Source organism: Dromaius novaehollandiae, chromosome 14, assembly GCF_036370855.1.
Source record: "Dromaius novaehollandiae isolate bDroNov1 chromosome 14, bDroNov1.hap1, whole genome shotgun sequence".
Lineage (NCBI taxonomy): Eukaryota > Metazoa > Chordata > Aves > Casuariiformes > Dromaiidae > Dromaius > Dromaius novaehollandiae.
The window spans coordinates 9,835,914-9,858,101 of NC_088111.1; the positions used below are offsets into that span (position 1 = coordinate 9,835,914).

The window sequence follows — 22,188 nt, forward strand, 5'->3', positions numbered from 1 at the left end:
AACCAGAACTATCCATCTTCATCCTCCTAACTCCTGTCCCCAGTGACAAACTGCCCCCCTCCAGTGTTACCTTTACATTGTAAGGTGGAACTGCTTGTCCTAATGCACCAGCTTTAATCTGCATCCCCTCAAGAGCTGCACATACAACGTCCTGCAAAAGAAAACTGAGTTTATGAGGTTCGCTGTTCTGTACGAATGGACAATTTTGTAGCTGACTCTAGATAATCTCCTCTAGAGAAAAGATGTTCATTTAAAAACATGCTCTCGCACTGTGATTTTAAAGCCAATCACCTGTTCCTCCACTGGTGTAAACCAGCACAGCTGGGAGAAATCCATGCAATAACACTGACTTACATCAGTGAGAGATCTTACTCAGTGGGAAAAATCCTGTTTTCATTCAAAGCGTTGTTTCAGGTTAAATCAACTGGGCTTGAAATGCTTCTGATTTAAATTTGCTTTACACTAATTTGTCTCCATTTACTTCTCAGAAACGTCCTCCAATTTACACCAGTGTGCGAGCAGCAGCAGAACATTGCTCCTGGCTATGGTGTCATTAGTGTGAGCATTTTAAACTGGAAACATATATTTCTTGTAGGGAGACTAACAAATCCACAAACTTGGATTTATGGCACTTGAGGTTTCTCCTCATCTATACCACTGAAGAGGCTCCAGGGAACAACGTGACGGATTCGTTCTGAATTCAAAATTTGTTCCAGGGAACTTCTACTCTAGGTGTTGCTAGGGAGGCATCTTCAAGTTATACGCTGTCTGTGAGTGACTGCAAATATACTGGTTTGGTCTGGCTGTAGCCATCATACATATCTAGCCCTGCTTCATTTTTCCATTCTGCTGTCATGCCAGGCTGGTCTGACTTCCCTCCACTCACGCAACGTCGCAGGCTCTTGAATTTGTAACTTCATTTATGTTGGGGGGGGGGGAGGGGGACTCAAGAAATAAACGCATCAGAATCACTGACAATCAGTCCAGAAGGAAAGAATGTGGCTTGAATCTAGGGCCCGGCTGCATACAAGCAGAAACAGATCAAAACCATGCAGGTTTCTGTGAGGATCCCAGCTTCCGAAATCATTACACTGTGAGAGCGTGTGACCGAAATGGCATGGGATGGGGCTGGAAGGAGGAAACTGCAGGCGGGGACGTGGTTCTGGTGGAAGGGGCAGGATCATGGTGGAACAGTGGAATGGATAAGATCTGGTAAGATCATGCTGCACCATCATGCGCTAAAAAGTAGGTGTACCGCACAACTTTGTGATGGGAAACGCAGACAGACTCTGGGGGTTAAAAAAGAAGAGTTACCTTTGCTGTGAACTCACTGAAACGTCTCGTCACGTACAAAGCAGTGAGGCCATGCTGTGCCACATTCCTAGCTCTGACCTATCGTGAGCAAATATCAGACCTTCTCCCCCTGCACACACTCGCTCACATACACTTTGAACATGGCTTAAGTATACATACGCTGCCCCAAGTGGGCAGACCATGTTTGACAAGTGGAACTACATGTCTCAAAGCAAATGAAAACCTGAGACAGCTGGATCTGCACAACTCATGAGAGCTTACGTAGCCCTTCCTTTCCTCTGCTATACTGAAATAAAAGTTGCAATTTTTGTTCAAGCCATTCCACTCCAACAAGCTAACACCAAGCAATAATCAAAGAGACAGTGACAACATTATTTAGTGGGAACAGAACAGATTTCAGAATAGTTTACAATGGAAAGGAAAATTTCATTATTGATTTCTGCTAAGGGGGAATCCCTGATACAGCAAGAGATATGTCTGTGGGTGGTACAAAAGTTGAACCCACGTTTCTGGATTTCCACTCTGCTGAGTGCACCGTCTCCCCTCATGCCCTGCATCTGACAGTCCTTCTAATAAAACAGCTTCTGCATTCAATCACACTGACTGGTTTTAGTCTTACATTCAAAATAGTTGTTGCATCATACTGTAGTCTGCCATGTGCAAAGATGTATGATCCCTGAATCTATGGAGCAAATAAACTGGAAAAGGCAAATTTTATCCAGCCTGTATAAGATAGACCCCACAGTACATCAGAGGAACTCAAATTCATCCAAAGCCTGCTAATAATGAGGAAAAAGTTGTAAAGGAAACATTTAATGGAACAAGAAATGAATTTTTCAAATAGGATTAAGTGAATGCAGTCAGTTTATTCACTGTGAGTTGACACAATCCTTTTTCTGTTCACTAATGGGCCTGATTGCTTTCAGCGTTCATAGACACTCTCTGAGCTATTTGCACTAACAGTTTGCAGCCTGGAAGAGTTTTGCCAGCTGCCCAAATCACCTAGCCCTTTTTTCATATGTGTTATCTGACAGTTCACTTATATCACGTCTCTGCTGTTTGATATCTGTATTTCGAACTTTTCTGAACTGGAGAATAAGAAACCAGAAAGAAACAGGAGACAGAGAGTATCAGTTGTCAAACTGAAGCGAGTAGCTGTAGACATCTTATCCGTCCTCAGCCCGAGGAGCCTGAGCTGCCGGGGTCACGCTCGCAGCCTTGCCTGACTGTCCTCTCAGCTGAGCGGGCAGGTAGGGACGGCATATTGAGTAACGTCCAGGATGCTCACTCACTTAAATGCAGAAACGCTGTTCCTGAGCAGCTTGGCAGCGCTCGGAGAGTCCTTAAAAAGCTGAGCCCCCGGTGCCCGCAGCCCGACTCCCTCAAGCGGGCACAGGGCGGGGAGCCGCGGGGAGCACGGGCTCCTCAGCGCACACAGCCCCTCGTGCCCGGAGATCTGACCACAACGGACTTCTGCTCAATTTTTTTGTGGCAGAATCACATTAAAGAAAATCCCTGCTCTCATGGGGGGTTTCATTTTCTGCGCTCAGAGAGATTGATCCCTCACTAGACGCCTGTGAGATGGTGCTTGAAGGTAATTTTCTCTTGGCTTGTAGGACTGTAGAGGAGTCTGCCAGGAAACAAGCAGTCGCTGGAAACTGGTGCTCTGCCACAGACAACGAAAGCTCAGACAGCAATGGTGAATTCTAGTCTGCATCTTAAACCCAGGACTTCGACATGAAGGCCAAAGCCAGCAAATTGCCTCTTCTGTAACTGGTCTCTTCAGTAATGAATCCCCTCCCACGTGGGTTTGCTTAGAGCCATTCTGTTTAAAAACTGTGTTCATGCTTGTTTCTGTAAGCGGACTGTTAGACTCGGATCATGCATTAGCGTAATAATTGGTTTAACATCAACAATCTGAAATGTCTTATGAATAACTAAAACCAAACTCACCTCATCGCTGCTCTGTTTTTCGTTATGCCATTTTTTTCCAGTGTGGGAAAGGAGACGAAGTTGTAGATCACTTACAAAATGTTCCTGCTCAATGGAGTGGCAAAAGTAACGCTGGAAAAGTCACAAAAATCACCACCCAGCAAATCTGCAAGACCAAGTTCCAAACATAATCTGGAAATCCATTACAGATTTCTAGACATAAAACTAAATATTAACTTTCTTACCAGTGCAAGCAGAGCAATTTTATGTGCCAAAACACACAATATATACACAAAAGATACGCATATATCCAATATTACAACTCATTATTAGTTTCTCATGATTTATAATAGCATCGTACATGAAGGAATTATTTCTCATATACTACATATAATCTCAATTCTCAATTTGTTTTTTTGAATAGTTTTGGAGATTCTTAATGAAATATACTGCTGCTCTCATGTCATCAACCTCAGAGGGTTTGTTAGAGCACAGCACGTGGTCCCATGTTCGTCTCCATTTTAAGACAGTCTTTAGTAAATACATGTTGTTTGTGCAATTTAGTATTCCTTCATTATGTTTAATAACATGCCTCGCAATTAAAAAAAAACAACAACAAAAATTCCCAGTCGAACTTTGCATTGGGAATTCCCCTCCCTGCCAGCGCTTGGAGGACCAGAGCCACGCCATCGAAAGAAGGGGAGTCCTACACGCGGCTCTCAGCCTACCACCAACAACGGAGATTTCGAATCTTGCTGAAATAAAACCATTCATCCCCCATATGGAAGAGTACAATTTCAGGACTTGTGCTTTCACTATCTCAGACCATAAAAAATTGGTATCACCACTAAGGGGAAAACAACAAACAAGAAACTTGTTCCCTGTACCCAGCTGAAACTGAAGCTTTCCAGCTACTTTGTAAAACTTCAGAAGAAGGAAACAAATCATTTAACAGAACTAGAATTTTTTCCACTTTCTCAATCACTGAATTACTATAAATAGTCCTTATTTTTAACCAGAAAAAAAACTAACTTTGATAATAAGGCTTGCTTTTATATCTGTTCAAACTCTCTACAGGAGAATGGTAGGTATCAGCTATCTTACCTGTTTGCTGTCCTTAGAACAGCTGTGTCATCCGTTCTAAAAACACTTGAAACACCAAGAAAAAGGGCTAATTATCTTCTGAAGCACATGGCTGGAAATCACAGAGTCACAAAAACACAACCGATTCCTCTTTGTGATCCATTTCTGTTTAGCGGGTGTATCCTTTACAACAAGAGAAAACAGTCTGGTCTTTGCAGAAAAGTTACACAAAGCGGGCAGAGGCACCGGCAGTATTAACACCCGGGGGAGGCTGCTTTGCAACTTCAACGTAAGGATGCACTTCTGCAATTCCAAAACAAATAGAGACCATATGTAGCAAGATTTCCATGCCACTTATACAAGCTTTGGGTGAGAAGCTAATCCCTAAGGAAACAATCCTAATAGGAAAAATAAATTTGAGACAGAAATGTAAATCTGTTACCTTTTCTATTGCCTCTGAGAATAACATCAAATTGAAGCTGGGCTCTGTTATGGGTGGAAGGAGGACTGAAAGGGAAAGGCCAGTCTGTTGAAAATTATATATTTCAGCCAGAGGGATACAATCCAAACACGTTTCAACCTCTGGGGATCCAAAAGAGAGCTGCGTGTTAGAGAGACTTATTTTGCTTCCAACTGCTTGTAGCTGGCAAGCTTGCATTTCTGAAATCATTCCACATGGATCAGAAGAAATTCAGTGGCGACTCTCTGATCCTGAGCAGAGGAGAAGAATTAAACAAACTATCTACCCTGAACATGAGACAACAAAGTATACTCAATATTACTAACATGACGTAGCTGCAGCATGGAGCAGTGGCACCTAGCAGGACTGCAACCACAGGATATGGAATGAATGACCTGGCAAGTTGTTTGACTTTGAACCCAGCCCATTCATGCAAAAAAATAGATAACCAAAGCACAATGGAAACCCAGTGCTGGGTCAGCTAAACATGGATGACAACAGGCAATAGTTCCAGTGCTGAAGCCTAGAGCAAATTATCCTAATTAACCACACAATAATTTAGAAAGACAGAAGAGTCTCAACCACACTGAAATCATTAGTAAAACTCTGGTCTTCTTTGTGGTATGGTTTCATCCAGAGCTTTTCTTAGACTTTTGACTTTCCAAACTCTGGGTTTAGCTGCTTGATTTTAGGCCCTTAAATTTGGGGAGAAAAAATAAAAACCCCAACCCTCGAACATGACTTGAGTTTAACTGCCCAACTGGCTAAGTGCAGGGCCAGGGACAGGTTCTAGGGGCTCTGAATTCCAGTCTGTACAGGTATTTATCATCCCACTTTTTGTGTCTGGCTGAGTGCACAACAGTAAAACACTTGACTGAAGCCAAGCAGAAAGACCTAGAGGATGTAAAGAGCCCCTGGGATGTCCAGGAGTACATGACTTTTAAAGGAAACTGAACTGTGTACAGAAAAGAGCTTGAGGCTGCAACAAGTGACACTTCCAGACAAGTGCATTCAAGAAACCTGAGGACGAAGATGACTGGTAATTTGATGATTAGTTTTATAATAATGTAATCTGTGTGCCTAAAAACCTGAAAGTGTTCTGAAATCTCTGTGAAATGCTAAGGAGCATGAAAAAAATGAAGCAATTGTCAAAAAAGAGGAATGAAGTAAATACTGTATTTATTGACATTTGCTTTCATTTCAGTAGTCACTAGTACAGAAGTTATTTCATTGACATAACCAAATAAAATGTTTTCTTTTCTCAAAAGTAGCATTCTCCAAATCTCACTCTATGATGGTAGCAGACAGAGAACTCCAAGCAGTAAGACACAGCTGCAAAAGACCTTCTTACCTGCCCAAAGACACTGCTGTTCTCCAGCAATGTCTTGTTTAATGAATGGGACTGCTGAAGGCTGGAGACATTTTTGTCAACTAATGAAAATTCACCTCAGAAAATGAAATCTTTTTTGAGTAGACAAAATTAAAAAAAGCCTGAGGATGAACAGCTAAGAACTAATACAGCCTTAAAACATGGCACGCTATTACATGTGCAACTGTGACAAGTAAGGCTGTGTACAGTACATGCTTCTTCATAAAGCTAAACATTAAACAGAGATGTGATCATCCAAACCAGATTACAGAAGTTTGTTCACTGATTTCACCGCTATCTGAACGGCTGCTGTGATGACCTTGTCCTGCAGCAAGCAGCCAGGACGGCAAACAGCTCTGGTCTCTTCTACAGATTGCATTAGTCGTCCAACAGCAAACTTCTTTTCACAGACTGTCAGAAGCAGTACAGGAGTTTTGTCTATGCATGAAGATCAGTATAGAGGGTGAGCAACAAAGCTATGGCTACTCTTGGTGTCAGACAGTACTTGATGAACGTGGGAGAAGCTGGCCCTGCTTGTCATCAACACACGTATTAAACAGAGAGGTCTGTGAAGGTGATATGGTGATATCAACACAGAGGAGACTTTCCATTTTCAGTAAATGCTAGGACAACTGCATTCTGCTGAAAGCACGCTGCTTTTTAAGGACAGAGCATTTGAACCACTCAGACCCATGCCTGTCCTTTTCTGAAGCTTGGAGTTAGGCAATCACTATCAGCAACAAGTTTTCATGGATCTAGATGCTAAATAAAAGAGATGGGTCACCAGCCAATTTCTGGTGAACTTTGGGACATTCAGGGCTATAATGGAGTTATACAGTTGTTTCTTTTTCCCAGCAGTACTTCAGGAGCTGAAACCCTGGCACTGACATTAGAGGCTTTGCAAGCAGACTTGAACGTCACATCTTGGCTTTATCTATGATTTTAGATACTCAGGCTTTTAAAGAAAACAGATAAGAAGGAGGGCAGTTATATCAGAGAAATTTATACAGCGTTAACTGAATGAAAGAAGCTCTGTTAGCTTCCAACAATGTTACATCCGTCCCCACTCTTTGTCCCTCAACTCGTTCCTCTTGATCTTCCCAGTGACTGTCTTCGGCAGTTGTTGGACAAATTCCATCTACATAAAAAAAGACAGAAAACAATGTAGCATATTCTCTACAGAGTCAGTTTGAGTTGGTTTTGCAAGACTGGCTCTCAGCACATGGGAAAAACTAGGAGCACTCCATCGGTGAGAACTGCTTGCCTAAAGGACCAAGTCCAAGCCCAAACCAAGGCAACACAATGCGCAGCTTGTGAAACAATTTCTTTGGCTGCCTAGATGGCCAAACATCTGTGTAGCTGCCTCCCTGCTAACCAAACTGGGTACTGGAGTAGAATGATGAAGAGCCGAAGGATATCAGAGGACAGAGATGAATGGAAAAGAAGAGAGAAGGGATGTTATTGGGACAAAGTCTTTAATGGTCCTTAGTTCCTTTGAGTTCTGCACAACTGAACCAAAGCTCTACCAGTAGCTCCTTTCCTGCAGTGCTGGGATTTCTGAGAAACACCAAGTGTATCCTCCTATATTCTTCTTATTTGTTTACTGTGAGGATCAGCGGATAAATCCTTATTCAGATTCAGTCAGGTACTTCCACTAATGTCACTGGAAGGTGCTTGGTTACAGATGAAGTAAAAGATGGAGAATTATGATTTTGACCCTGAGTCAGAATATGGAGAAGATCTAGCTAGCATATCATACTCAGCCTAGAAATATTTGTAAGGTTTAAACAAACAACTATATTCTAAATAAAAAACAACATAAACTAATGATACATTAGAAAGGTCTTCTGGAGTCAGTACTCTACCTGAATCTTGACCACTGTCTGTTCCAGATCAGTCATGGAAGCCCAAATAATAATTCACCTAAGATTTATGGATGTGTGCCCTGTATTTAAAGTTTTATGCAGAAGTGTTTACCTTTCTGGGATACTTATATGGAGCAGTAGTTTTCTTGACATGCTCCTGTAACTCATGGGCTAAGCTCTTCAGGTCACCACATGAAAAGGTGGAAGACAGGACCACAAATGCTTTCACAACCTACAAGATAAAAGCAATAAAAGTGATCTGACACCACCAATTTTTAAGAGCTGATACAATGTTTACCAGTGCATAGTATTGCTCTGAGTCATGACATGCAAAAGGGAGGAACAAAGAAACCAGCACAATGTGTGAAGTGGTTGTGCCCAACTTCATGTATGTGGAAGAAAGAAAAGTTGAAAGTGCAGTTTTCTGACACTCATTTCAGAGCAAGAGCATTTGCTTTATCCTCTCAGAGGGCGTCTAGAAGAAGGGCTTAACAGGTGCCTCTGCAGAGTTCTCCCTGAAGCTGAGGGATATTTTATTTCTCCGACATTCACACTGGGGACAATAGCCCTGTATCATCCCAGGGCAGATCTGTGCGTTCCTTACACATTTCGGCTAAGTCTAATGCTGAATCAGTTATGGTACAACTCTGGCTACACTAAGATAGCCAGAAAAGACAATTTCAGTGTGTAGATAAGTGCTTAATAACAAGGTCTGGCGAGGGAAAAAAGCATATGTCACTGTAATGTTCTCCACAGCGATGACCCTCTTGGGATGAACAAAAACTAAGAAGAGCAGAGCATGTAAATGGGAAAGGGTGTACTCATCACACCCAGTAGGATTATCCATGGTGACATGACTGCCTTATAATCGTACATTATTCAGTAAAGCAGGAACTGCCTTATATAGTTACATATTTAGACAAGCATATTGCTTCCTCAACTGCTGTTCAGCATCATTACCTCTCCTCTGAGGGGATCTGGGCTGCTGACAACAGCTGTTTCTGCTACTGCTGGGTGCTCTATCAGGGCACTCTCTACTTCAAATGGTCCAATGCGATACCTAGGTAAGGAGAGAATAATGAAGGATTTGGTTTTATGAAAACCAGTACCAAGAAATTTTTTAATTGCTGTTTTTTAAAACAACACTACAGAATCTTTAGGCAGAATGGAAATTTGTTAGAAAGCAGGAGTATGTCATGATGGTCACGTAATGGAGGACTGTTTGTGGCACTGGCTACTTCTCCATCTCTCCCCTTTCCTTGGGGGCTCCCTGACTGCGCCTGCATCCTCCTCATAGTTGGGGTCTGTAGTACTAGTGATGCCATGTTACGGCATCACATAATATAAGGGCTTCATTTTGCCAAACACTATACAATATCTAATCGTTTCATTTCAGTATGTTCAAAATACAATGTTTCAATGCTCTTTGACTTTGATAGAAATGACCTTCAATTCTAGTTAAAAAAAAACCCAAGAAACAGAACCCCACAAACTAATTAAACTAAATTAATATCCCTCCTCTACCACAGAAGTCTCCACTCTGTTTAAACAGATGAGATATTGAAGGGAAACAGGGGTGCAGAGACACCACTGACATGATCAAGATGATACTGCAGATATATGAAAGCTAATAATAAAAGCCAGTATTCCTAAGTCACAGACCAGTGCATTCACTGCAGGACTGTCATGTCAGGAACTTGTCAGGAGCACAACATGTAAGTTTATACAACAACAGATTTAGAAAAGAAGCATGCAAACTGACCCTGAAGAAATGATGATATCGTCGTCTCTTCCAATAAACCAAAAATATCCATCTTCATCCATAGTCCCTTTGTCCCCAGTGACAAAAAAATCCCCACGTTCACTTGCTGCTGTTTTCTTAGGGTTATCCTTGCATGGTTTACAAATAGGAGTTTAAATTTTGAGTATGTGTTAGCTATACATTATGCTATGATACATGTAATGTTAAATTCATTGGAACTTAATTTTTAATTCAAAGATCTTCAATAATTGTACTGACATTGCTATAAAAGACAATAAAATGGCTTTAAAAAAGCACTTTGTTTGACTGATGACTTTTTACAAATTTTCCAGTTTCAGTGCTTGAAAATACTTTTTTTGCCTCAAAGTCAGACAAATTCTTCTCTTCCCTTTTCTAATTGCCACGGATCCAAACAAACCAGTTACTCAGTTGTGCTCTAGTTTTTTGGATCTCTTGGTCTACCCTTAACACAGATATTTATATAGCATCTCAGATAGTGTACGCTTCACATATGGTACTCCTCAGTGAGATCATGGTCACTACTAAGGATATGTTAGGGAAATGCTTTAAGCTGCTTTTTCAGATCCCGGTTTTAAAGGTCTTGAGCCAAAATTTGAATCAAAGAATTGGATGAACTGAAGCCTGGATCTACATTTTCCCACTCTATTCTGAAGTGAATCCTCTCAGATTCTCTCTAGAAAGTCAGATTGCTACTGTAGTTCATGAATCAAAGACAGGCTAGTAAGCCTGGAAACTGGAGAAAAATATGGAGCCTCTGTAACCACTACGGAACTGGAGAGATTTTTGGGAGATCGGGGGTGTGGGGAGGGGAAGGATAAAATAAACTCCTTACTACATATTTAGAGAAAAAACCAAGCGGTCTTATAGGTTTGCTTCTGACAGCAATTTCCCCCTCTTGTCCTGGAGGCAGAATATTAGCATTTTTGTCTACAATCTAGAATGAAAAACAACATGTGTTTTACTCCAGGGGACAAAAAAACACTTATGAAAACCATGTACACAGCAGCCAAACTACATTAACAAACCTGAACATCATAAAAGGGAGCTGCTTTTCCCATTGATCCAGGTTTAATCTTCATTCCTTTAAAAACAGAGCAGATTATTCCCTGCAAAAATCACAATCAAAACCAAGTTTTAGCTACAGTAAACAAGTAAACTACACTTGCATTGAATTCATTAAATGTATTCTCTAGCATACCTCTAAAGTGAGGAATTAAGATCCACAGGATCCTGTATGTTAGTGCCATATGGTACAAATAAGCAAGATCAAAAAACTCCCCAAAAGAACTCTGGTCCATTGCCTGCACAGAAGTCATGCCTCCTGCTAGCCAGTCTTTTTCCTTAGACACAGGCTATACCCTCATCTATCACAGTCACTTAGAAACATTTATGGAAAAATTAGAGCACGTCCTCTCCCAACGACCCATGTTTCTGGCAGGTTTTGTAAGAAAAGCCATGTAAGGCTGTTCTTTCAGTGATTATCTCTGAAAGAGGTTACTGCAACATTCATAGAAACATGAAGGAAGAAATAGGCCGCGTTCTTGGAAAACAAACATGAAAACGCAGTAAAGCAAAAAGGAATTTAAATGATCTAAGAGAATATTGATCCTATGAATATACCATTTCAGTCTGGCCATATATTTCATGGATGTCCAGCCCTGTCTTGCTTTTCCACTGCTCCATGACTTCTGGGTTGAGTGGCTCCCCACCACTCACGCAGTGCTTCAGGTTCATGAATTTGTAGCTTCACAGGGAGTTAAAAATCAAGAGAGGTGCTTGAATCCACTGGCCAACACAAGGACCTGTTTAGTTTGCAGCTGTCGCTGGTAGCAAAATGGCATGCAAGTATAAACAAATGATACTGGAGAGCTGGTTACTGGGACAGCTATTCTCATGGAGTGTAGAAATCAGGGTATTCCTGCTACTTTAGCTCCTGATAAAGCAAAGATATTAGTCTGGGCTCAACATTATGCACACCAGTAGTAAAAGTCAGAGTTAAGCATACATGAAACCTAAAGTAAAGCTTCTGCTGGAGTCAGCTGGGATTTAAGCACATGTTTATAACCAACCACACAAGGATTTGCTGAGCCACAGCCCTGACTGCTGACCCTCTGCAACAGCCCAAACGAAAGGTGTGAAAGGGGAGGAATAAGCAGCAGCAGAGTCGGTGAGAAACTGGTGCAGAGGACGATGTACAGTGGCCACATGAAGTCACGCACTGAGGGAATCAAGTTCCTCTGCACCTGACCATGAAACTCTGCAAAATCCACACATTTTGTATGACTGTTTTTTCATGAGGGTTATTTTAAACTAAATTACTCCCCTATTTTGGGTCAAATAGCTAGATCCGGGAGATCATTAAAGTGTAGTTAAGGTAATTAAATGCTAGTAAATCATCTCTTGACGTACCTGGAGAGATCATTCTGCACCAGCATGCGAAACAATGTTGGAGCACCAACCAGAGTGCCCACAGGGTGCCTAGAGAGGGTCTAGAGAGTTAAATAACAAGGATATATGAAGTTTCGACAAAAAATTGCCACATGGAAGTACAGTAAACCAGCAATGTAGGGGGCAAACATAGCTCTCCCTTCTATGTGAAAAAACACTAAATACTCCCTGTTGGGATGAGAAACCCTCCTACGGTTGGTGTAGCATCCTGAGAATCACAGTATACTCAATTCAACAAAATCCCATGCTAACATGTCTACATATCATTCACACTGCAAAGCTCAAGCATGGGCAGAATAAGCCTTTCTCTGTCCATATCACGGGGAGATATTCACTTTCATCTTGGTCAGCATGGAGAGAATCGCTTCTGTTTCAGTAGACATTAGTACTAGCTAATATTTCCAGATTCACTGGAAGAAAAGGCAAGCAATTCGTGCGGTGTTTGGGATGATTTTCATTCATGTGCTTGCCAGCTATGAGTGAAGGGTATCAAGGATTGGCCCCTTCTGTGTACATTAAAAATCTAAATGGCGGCTCTAGAGAAAGGATACAGCATCTTAAATAAAACAACATGCACAACCTTCAATTAAATCTGTATATGAAGCTGAGAACTAGTTTTGCTCCCTACTTTGTGCACACTAACACATCTCCATAAGCTTTTCCTTACATTTAGGATGGTGGCTGATTCAATCTGTGGGAGGTGGTGTACAAAAATGCATGATCCAAAAACCCAGGGATCGAAAAGAGATGCCAGTGAAGTTACTATCCAACCTGTGTCTGCTGTGCTCCATATTATGTCTGAGGCAGTCAAATCCAACCAGTACCTAATACAGCAGAAAACAATGAAAGGTAATGAAAAACTTAAAAAAGCTTAAAAACAAACAAGAAAAACCCACAAGCCCAAGGTTTTTAACTAGGTACATGGGCAATGGGCACTCTCAGTAAATTCATTTTATGAGCTAGCTATTGGGCAAAAGAACACCTAAGGTTTAAGCACCTGTATATGTGCATATGTGTATATATATATATATATATATAAAAATAAATAAATGATGCCAGTCACAAGACAGGGTAGAGTAAGGGAAAGAGAGGAGTCCAAATTCCAATGAGGTGACTTTCTATTAGGGAGGAAGATAAAGCTGAAGCAGCAGCAGGCATGAATGCTGTGTTGGACAGCAGGTATTTCACCATGACTTGTAAAGCTGCTGAGGCACCAGGGGGATCTGTGAAATCAATATTAACTCTGCCTGTTTGCAGCTACATGTCACAAAGCTTTCTGTAGCCCAAATAGCATGATATCTCTTGGTGCTGTGCTCCAGACTATTCCCAGCTGACGGCTGTCCTTTGAACCACTCTAAGGAAAGGTTAGGAGACATTCACTGACAAAAGAGAAATACAGGGGCTGATCTCACTCCCCTGGAAATCTGCTGGAACTTCTAGTCTGATGTTGGAGGGAGTAGGACTGGGGCCATACATGAAGCACTTCTTACTCAGTACTTTTTAATCGTCTTTACTATGCAGCTCAAATTAACGCTTGTTCGACCAGGCCCAAACCTTTCATACCTTTCACTTAACAGGGGTCTGAAACCAAGACTACTCTGGGAATGTTCAACCATCTTTGGAAAACCTGTGGTTCCACTGGTAAAGAAGATACACACCGGGTCTTGAATCCTTGTTTTGACACAGGAATGGTCAGCAGATTGGTTCCTTTAAAACACAGAATGCAACCATGACTTCAGTAGTTACTTTACATAGACTTCAAAATATAACCACGGATTACATGTTGCAGAACTCCTCTTCTACCCTAAATAAGCTTCACAGAAGCTTTTGACCAAATTAGACTAAAGTAACATAGAGTTACACTTTACTCTCATATAGACTTCTCTTAACAAAAACAGAATAGAAACTTCCTGGTATAAGACCACTATTATTAAACAACTCTGATGTGGAAACAGCAACCAGGCAGTTATGATTAACATCACAAAGGCTTAATGTCGGTATTTGATGAATACCTGTAGTCAAGGAATACTGGTAAATGAGCACTTGTGGACAAAACTCTGCTTTCTTCATCATGACCACAGTGTCACTAATGCATACTCACTTGAACAATTCAGTGAAGTTGAGCCATCCCTCCCTACTGCCTTTGGATACGATTAGCTTGGTTTTCAGAAACTGGCATTCAGATGCCACTGAGTCCACTGCAGGAGCCAGCGTGTCATTGGTGATGATGCACGTGGCTTTTGAAGCCTGGAGTCGATATAATATGTCTTTGGCTGTTAACTGGGATATCCCTGGAATTAAGACAATTCCTGGAAGAGCAATAAGGTTATTTTGGGATGGCAGTTTTTAAATCTGATCCTTTTCTAAGAACATAAACTCAGTTAATTATTCCCAAACTGACCTCTGAGATGAATTTGCCCTGACATTCCCAGCCAAACAGTTACAATGGAGTAATGTAGCTGCTCTGTGCTCTCCTGTAAGGAATGAAATGCAGACCTATCTGGTGACCTCCATGGCCTTCTGTCATCTCCACGCTTGCTGCACAGGTCACCCATCCTTTAGTACCTAGCGCAAATCCATCAGGACTGCCTGCATATTTGGTAGCTAGGCCAGCGACTAGGTTAATAATTTACACTATTTTTTTCATCATAAACAACAGAAATTCTTGATTGTCTCAACCTACTTGCATTATGAAACACTTCTCCAAAGCTCAGATATGCTCACTGACCTGCTCGCATGCAAGCCACGTTCACCAGCCACCATTCTGGGACCCGCGGCAGGATCACAATAACTCTGTCCCCCTTTTGCAGCCCACATACTTTAGTCAGCACATTGGCCGCTTTCCGAGACAGGAACCCCAGCTCCTCAAAGCTCCACTTCACTTCTCCTCCTTTTCCATTTACCCACCAAAAGGCAGGGTTTGATGGTCTCTTTCCAGCCTACAAAACAACACAAGGATTCAAAACAGAAATAGTTTCTTCTGAAAGACAAGGAAATTATAATGCACAAATATCTGCAAATTATAGAAGATCCAAGTATCTCGCAACTTGCACGTAAGCTGTTACTTTTCCTTTGTCCTTAGTGGGTATGGGACTCACTATGGCCACGGATCAAGCTCAGATATTCCCGATAAAATTGCCCTTTCTAAACCCTAAATCTTTACCAGCCCAGTTGTCTCTAGACGCAAGTACTGCTCCAGACCTGTTTCAGTTCAAGCCTCATGCTGAGCATTAATGCTCCTATATTGTGAAATATTTCACCTAATAACCCTGATATTCTGGACACAGTTGTGGAATGCTAATAAACAGAAGTAGCACAGGCAGAGGACAAAACAAAACAACAGGAAGATGCAGTATCACAGGACTCATTCTAGCCTGAGAGGTCAGGAAGAGGGGGGATAATTGAGGGAAAGGATACTTTTACAATAAAGGAGAAAACAGTGAGATTTTGTACAACTTTCTAATGCAAATTGTTTTTAGTAATTGATTAAGTAAAAAAATTGAAATGAATTCAAGTATCTCATCTGCACAACAGAGATCATCTACCTTTTCAATCTCAGACCATTTGTCCAGTACATCACTTGCAAAGTTAAAGTACTTTGGCATTTCCTGCGCACCCCGCCTGACAGACTCATACTGCGAATATAAATCAGAGGCACGCAACCCGGGGTGTTCATGGAAAGCTCTACAAGGAGACTTCAGAGTCCACGACGATTTTAGAGTCCGTAATTTAAACAACATCTTCATGGCAGAAGAGGATGTATATGTAGATGCTGTAGACTATATAAGAAAATAGGTAGAACTGTTGCTATGAACCCTGGAACAAAAATAATGGAAAAGAAAAGACAATCATTATCCTGAAATTTTCCAGACAAAGAAAGAAAGATCATCCAGTTATGAGCTGATGAATTATTAATTTAAGTCACTTAGGCTAATCATGGCAAAGCTGATGTTTTTAACCATTCAATTAAATGGAAAGCTCCCCATCTTGCTTTTTTATATTTTGCACTACCAGCTTTTTAAGGACTTAATCCAGCACACTGATCCGGCATCCTGTCTGTAGCTCAGCTGATCCTCATGGATTCATCATGTGATCCCTGGGGCTGCTAATTGCCCACAACTCTCATTACTCGAACACAAGATCAGATGTGTTTTCTGCACTGTAAGAAGGTTACTTCTTCTTACACCAAAGCACTAGTAGCTGATTCTCTACTTCTCTTCCATTACACAGAGCTGGAGGATGTTTCCAAGCTATTTCCATCAAGTTTCTCACTGCCTTAGCTTGACCATTTGCCGATTTATCCATTCACCACATATATCCCAAGACCCTATAACTTCAGTATTTCTATCATATAGGTTCCCCAATTTGATTTAGACACTTCTGCATTTGTTCACTGTGAATGCTGTCTTCCATCTGTACTCGCCATATTATTCCTAAATGCTCTGAAGTCCAATTACTCTCTTCTTTTCCACTGCCACTCTTTTTTTCTCTTTTTTTATTTTCAACAGCCTGGAAGCTCGTTTCAGGACGTTGCCAAACTGAGATTTTAATGCTATTTAGCAGCTTCTGGTAAATGTCCATGAACATTATCAAGCATGGAATAAAACCTGGTTCCTCTCTGGAAGGCCCTGCAGTGGGAGCAGGAGCCAGTGCAGTCCTGGAGGTGTAAAACCAGGGTCCATCTACTGATTTTCTTTTTTTAACCATTAAGCACAAGCAACTAGGATCAATACAAAGTTAAGTGAGTTGCTGGTGATACACAGGTTTAATTTTCTTTCCTATTCTCACAAAGGATGAAGCCATCTACTAACTAGGAAAAAAATGACATTTATAGGTATGCTCTTGATTTAATTCTTTTCCATGTGGAACATCTCTGGCCTGAGTGAAGTTGCAAAGAGAGTGAGTTTTGCCTTTGTCCCTATTTTTTAAGTTTTGTATTCAGCACCGTACTTACCCCTCGTCCCATATCTTCAACCATAACCACTTACCCTCACATCCCTGATGTGGTACATTCCCCAAAGCCCTTCCCCCGGGACCGACTCTTTCTACTTCCCCAGGCTCATGGTGGCAATCTTCTCAAAGCAGACCAAGAGCAGCCAGACTAAGCTGGAAAATGCCCAAAGGGTGAGAGCCAGGAAGACCCCAGGGTTTGTCTTACAACTGAAACATCAGTTCATGGCATTGTGATCATCATTTTACCCAGCTCAGCCACTCTACATCACATTTACGACTTGCTACCTTTAGGAGGCATCCCCAAGTGAAACTGCTGCTGTGGAACGGACCAGTCCCTTGACAAACCTTACTCACTTTGCGCAGATGTGCCTGTAACTTTTTCACACCATCTGTCACTGTCATAAACTGTCTGCTTGCCACAGTGTGCTACAGCACCTCTTACACTGATCTCAGTTTTGGTCAAACCTTTATTCCCCGAGGCAAAATAACTCATCAGTGTGTTTCTTTTCTTATTCCTCAGCAGGAGCTGTCACAGTAATATTTAATCTCCCTATCAGGAAAATGAACTCAAATACGTAGAGCTTGCACAATTTTATCTTTTCAGTGATATTTGACAGCATAAAAAATCTGTTGGGCTGGATGCAGAATGGTTATTCGTCTCGTCACAACTGTGATCTTAATGAGGCACTGAAATCTAATGAAGCAATGAGCATCTTTCCCAATAAACAAGCATGACTTACTGGATATACGCAGTACAGAAACTCTCCTGTACTTAGGCAGGACCTGCTGCAGTCTAATGCATGATCATTTCCCCCATGGTAAAACATTTCATGACTAGCAGTATCATTCACTATCATCACTGGAAATGGTGATACCAGACACCCTCACAAGAACTACTGATTTTTCACTTCTAATTTGCCGAGGGAAGGAAAATTCTTATCATTAACGAGGAACTTCTACAAGGGCCGAGACTCTGGTTTTGTACCTGAATCGCGAGTTTCACCAATGTACCTTCGACCTAGCAGAACATCGCATATGTGCAAATAGGCAAGGATTAGCTGACCCTAGAGTCAGCAGGGTCAAAAAGAAACATGGTCTTGGCCACAGTGGCTGATGGAAAGGGCTGAGCCAGGGCTCGCAAGCATTCCCCTGGGGCGCCAACGCTGCTTGCCCCCAGCTGTGCCTGCCCACCCCCAGTAACGCTGGCTCGTGCTTACCAGCAGGGTTCAGGCAGGAAGGGAGCTACTTGCACCCCCACAACCACTAAAAATGTGCAAAACTTGATCGGATTAAAACCAATTAATTTGATTCAGACTAAACATTTCAGTGACCAAAAGAAAGTGTTTTGCTTCAATTTACAAAGCTTTCTTAAAGATATAAAATTGGAATACATTAAAAAGATTGTTTTAAGAGAATAAATAGCTTCACATAGAAAATAGGATTTTTCTCGAATTTTGGACCTTGTTTTTTTCCCTCCAGAACAGATAATTTGGCAAAACCAACAGTATTTCATAGCGTTGTCAAGGCTACATAGAGAAAGGTGATGGAGAAATACTGACCAGCTGTAAATAAATCTATAGCTCCTGAACAAAAATGATAGAACACAGATATAAAAATTGTTATTATGTCTTTAAGTGCCCTTTTTTACAATGAGGGAAAGTAAAGCAGTCCTCAACTCAAAAAATAAACCCATTAAAAATAACAGAACCAGGTTAACAGCACTAAGAGGAATTTTCCTCTTGACAGAGAGAGTCAGGTTCCCGCGTGGCTGCTTGATACAGGGAATGGACAGCAAAATTGATTAAAACCCAGCACATGCATTCAGACAACTACAGTACATACACTGGAGGGATCACGACAGCAGGGATACAGGGGAGCCATCCCATCCACAGCAGAATTAGGTATGCCATCCACTTCCGAATCAGGTTTATAGAGCAGAAAATTAAGAACTTAGATTGTACTTAGCTTTCAAATCAAAACTCTACTAACGAAGAAGCTGGTGGAAAAACATTAATCTAAAGAGGTTTTGTTGGTGAAAGGTCATCTTTTAAATATCCCCGAAATTCTATACCAAAAATGGACATTAATGAAGTTCTTTTTATGTAATATTCTAACTGAAATATACGTTTATTTTAATGTTTTTCTCAAAAAAAAGCTTGCAGTAAAAATACCAAGCTTTTTGTTAAATGTAACGTTTCTCTGAGGTTGTGACCAACACTGTTAACAATGAAAAAGAACATATCCTCTTTCATTCCTGTAATAGCAAAGCTTAATAAATTTGATAATTCTTTTTAATAATATAGTAAGATATTTCCTATTTCTTAGTCTGCTTTAATTCTACAATTTAGCTATAATCTATGGATTTTTAACAGCATTGCAATGACAAAATCTATACAACCGTAGATAAAGAAAAGAGGAGTTTAAGAATATTCAAGAACAGCATTAAGACTGGAAACAGTATTCAAGATTGGCAAGAGGAAAACGTTCTAAATTCAGGATTCCCTAGGGGTCCACAAAAACGTCTTCAAAATTTTGAGAGAGTACCTGCAACAGCTTTAACACTTTTTCACCTCCAAACTTAGAGGTGGAAATGAAACAAGAAAGTTGAGGGAAAGATCCAGCAATGGCAGAGTCCTCTGAATACTGCAAGAATCAGAAATGATTATTCCTGATTAGTACCAAGTGCTTTTTCTCAATGACTAGTTGCGACAAGCAACATGTTTTCCTGACCTGTTTGCTGTGGACAGCAAAGACGGAGAGCTGCCGGGGTTCTTCGCCAGTCTTCTTCACTGGTTCATTCGGCTTTCAGGGCATGTGCTTCCCAGAAGAGGCACTGTAAAGATTAGCTTTTGTTTGGAGAGGTGAAATCTGGACACTCAATCAGAAAGGATTTGTAGAGAAGCCCTTTCTGCTTTATCATTTGCTTCTTTTGAAGTGATGAGAACAGAATATTGTACAAAACAGACCAGGCAGTACAATACTTTTTCTTGTAATCATTTACACTGGTGTAAAGTGTGTACAGTTTGCACCTTAACCCAAAGCACTTTGTCTCTTCTCTTTTCTCCCATTTAAACCATTTAACTAGAACATGAATTCATCAAGGCACAGAGAAGTTGTTTGAAAAATGTGTCCTCCTCCTTCCACCCAAAAAGACTTCAGGAATGTTTCAGTGACAGTTTTTGAAGGGAGAATACCACGTCATCACTACTGATACTGATTACAGGACAAACACTTTTATGAATTTCTCATTTCATTTATTTGTAATTGTCAAAATGTTGTAGTTAGAAATTTTTTTTAAAAGGAAGCTATTTATATTAATTCTAGTAAAAAACTGAACCTTTGTACACTCCCAAATCTCCCCATCTCTCTTCCTCATTCTTCTTAATTATTTGCATTCTCTTCTTTCTTAAAAAAAACTGTAAATTTATGGCAAAAGTGGTCCTAAAATCACATATCCTGCTATAGTCGTAATGGAATTATTCTTCAAGATATATGAAAGTCATGAGTGCTGTCTCCTTTCTTTTGTTTCTTTGGTAGCTTGTTCTCCCATATGTTCTCTTAGTGCTCTGGGTAATGATAACATGCCAAGTCCAAACGCTGTGCTGTGGCCAGTATAGATGGTAGAAATATTGTCTCCTCAGTTTCTGGATCACATTATGCTCTTCCCCACTCTTTGTTCCTTAGAACCTTCCTCTGGATTTTCCCAGCAACAGTCTTTGGCAGAGCCTGAACGAACTCAATCTGAATGGCAAAAATGATCACTTTTAGCCAAATACATTCTGAGTGATCTCTGAGACGCAAGGAAAAGCACACCTGTATTATGGCCACGGCATAAAGGTGGGAAGCTGCACAGCCTGGGCTGGGACAGTGAAATTCCTTACTATACATTTTAGCCAGACCGCACAGGCAGCTGCAGGGGCAAGTACCACAATCCCAAAGAGGTCAGTGCTTAAGCTGTCGGGGTCAGGGAGTTACTGGCGTCTTCGCTGGGTATAAGGGATGGATTCCACCCCCTGATGCCAGCAGGAATTTCTCTCTTGCTCGGGCTGGGAGTCTGAACAGAACTCAAGGAAGGACTTGGTGAGGACTGAATGTCCTGTCTATTGGAGTCCCTTGAAAACCCTATTATCTCATGAGAGGAAGACTGGAACCTGGCAAAGAAAAATCACATCATTTCCTTCTCCCTTTGGGTCCTTTCTAGCACACACAGCGAATCCAAGGCTACAGCTACAAAAGACTATTTTCTTTATCTTTATTTTACCTAACTATGTTTGGAGCGTTTGTCAGAAAACAGTTGACAAAGGAGCTGAGGCAGGACCAAACCAGTTCAGTTTCTGGCACAATTAGAAGACCTGTCTTTTTATGGTGAAGATGGGGAAAAGTGGTGTACTTACCTTCCTCGGATACTTGTAAGGAGCAGTCACATTTTTGACATGCTGCTGAAGATCGCGAGTTAGTTCTTCCGGATCATGTGATACAAAGGCAGGGGCCAAAACAACGAAGGCTTTGACTACCTGTACCACAAAAGTTAAGGGACTCCGTTACTTCCAGATGTGGGAATAAAGGCATATTTCTATTGCCAAAACTCAATATCAAAATTGAGAAATGTGAAAATTTGAGTTTTCTCTTTAGTTTTCTCTTTTTATTGGCTGTTTGTTACGGAATACAATATAATGAAGGATATATTCTGAATTACGGAGGTTGCTAAATTTTTTTCATTTTTTTTCTTCTTAACTTTAAACACACTAAACTTTTAAAAAGTTTCAGAACAGAAAAAAGTAGCTGAAAATCTCACTCCAGAGCTCAAAGAAATGTTGCAAAGTTGAGAAACGTAAGAAGAAAAATGATACCCTCTGGATATCATTTCATACGCTTAGTGGCAAAAAGAGAGAACTAAAATCCTGAATACAATTTCTTGGACAAAAAAATGCCACAATAAATCTGAAAATGCAAACCTTTTTTCCATAGCAAACTCTGAAAA

At 40.9% G+C, this 22,188-nt stretch overlaps 2 protein-coding genes across 8 annotated transcripts in view; both read right to left on the minus strand.

Annotated features, from left to right (window-relative positions):
• Positions 1–5,949: 5,949 nt before the first annotated feature.
• LOC112990394 (acyl-coenzyme A synthetase ACSM4, mitochondrial-like) lies at positions 5,950–20,094 on the minus strand. 3 transcript variants are annotated; one of them, XM_026112063.2, is made up of 15 exons: positions 19,938–20,094; positions 15,800–16,070; positions 15,074–15,193; positions 14,656–14,728; positions 14,356–14,563; positions 13,818–13,961; positions 12,922–13,078; positions 12,216–12,295; positions 11,427–11,550; positions 10,832–10,912; positions 10,639–10,740; positions 9,786–9,913; positions 8,984–9,083; positions 8,136–8,255; positions 5,950–7,296 (listed from the first exon to the last, which is right to left on the minus strand). In XM_026112063.2, the coding sequence occupies exons 2-15, from the start codon at positions 15,998–16,000 to the stop codon at positions 7,210–7,212; spliced, it is 1,725 nt and encodes a 574-aa protein (XP_025967848.1). In that variant the 5' UTR covers positions 16,001–16,070; positions 19,938–20,094; the 3' UTR covers positions 5,950–7,209. The 3 variants fall into 3 exon arrangements, with proteins under 3 accessions (XP_025967848.1, XP_064376372.1, XP_025967847.1); XM_064520302.1 differs by lacking the exon at positions 14,656–14,728 and adding an exon at positions 19,752–19,850 and having other exon boundaries at positions 14,983–15,193; positions 19,938–20,083; XM_026112062.2 differs by lacking the exon at positions 14,656–14,728 and having other exon boundaries at positions 14,983–15,193; positions 19,938–20,093.
• Positions 20,095–20,758: 664 nt separating this feature from the next.
• Positions 20,759–22,188, minus strand: part of LOC112990395 (acyl-coenzyme A synthetase ACSM4, mitochondrial-like) — an 87,122-nt gene continuing 85,692 nt past the window's right edge. For all 5 annotated transcript variants that reach the window (XM_064520304.1, XM_064520303.1, XM_026112067.2 and 2 more), the window contains 2 exons: positions 21,602–21,721; positions 20,759–20,948 (listed from right to left, as the gene is read on the minus strand). In XM_064520304.1, the coding sequence (XP_064376374.1) occupies positions 20,862–20,948; positions 21,602–21,721 (207 nt within the window). In that variant the 3' untranslated portion in view covers positions 20,759–20,861. The remainder of the gene's footprint in view (positions 20,949–21,601; positions 21,722–22,188) is intronic.

Excerpts from the sequence above, each read along its gene's own strand:
- LOC112990394 (XM_026112062.2), bottom strand. The coding sequence starts at position 16,000 with ATGAAGATGTTGTTTAAATTACGGACTCTAAAATCGTCGTGGACTCTG. Across the intron at positions 15,194-15,799 it reads AATGGTCTGAGATTGAAAAG|GCTGGAAAGAGACCATCAAA; the intron begins GTAGATGATCTC and ends GTTGTTTTGTAG. Across the intron at positions 11,551-12,215 it reads GTGCAGAATGATCTCTCCAG|CTACAAATTCATGAACCTGA; the intron begins GTACGTCAAGAG and ends CTCCCTGTGAAG.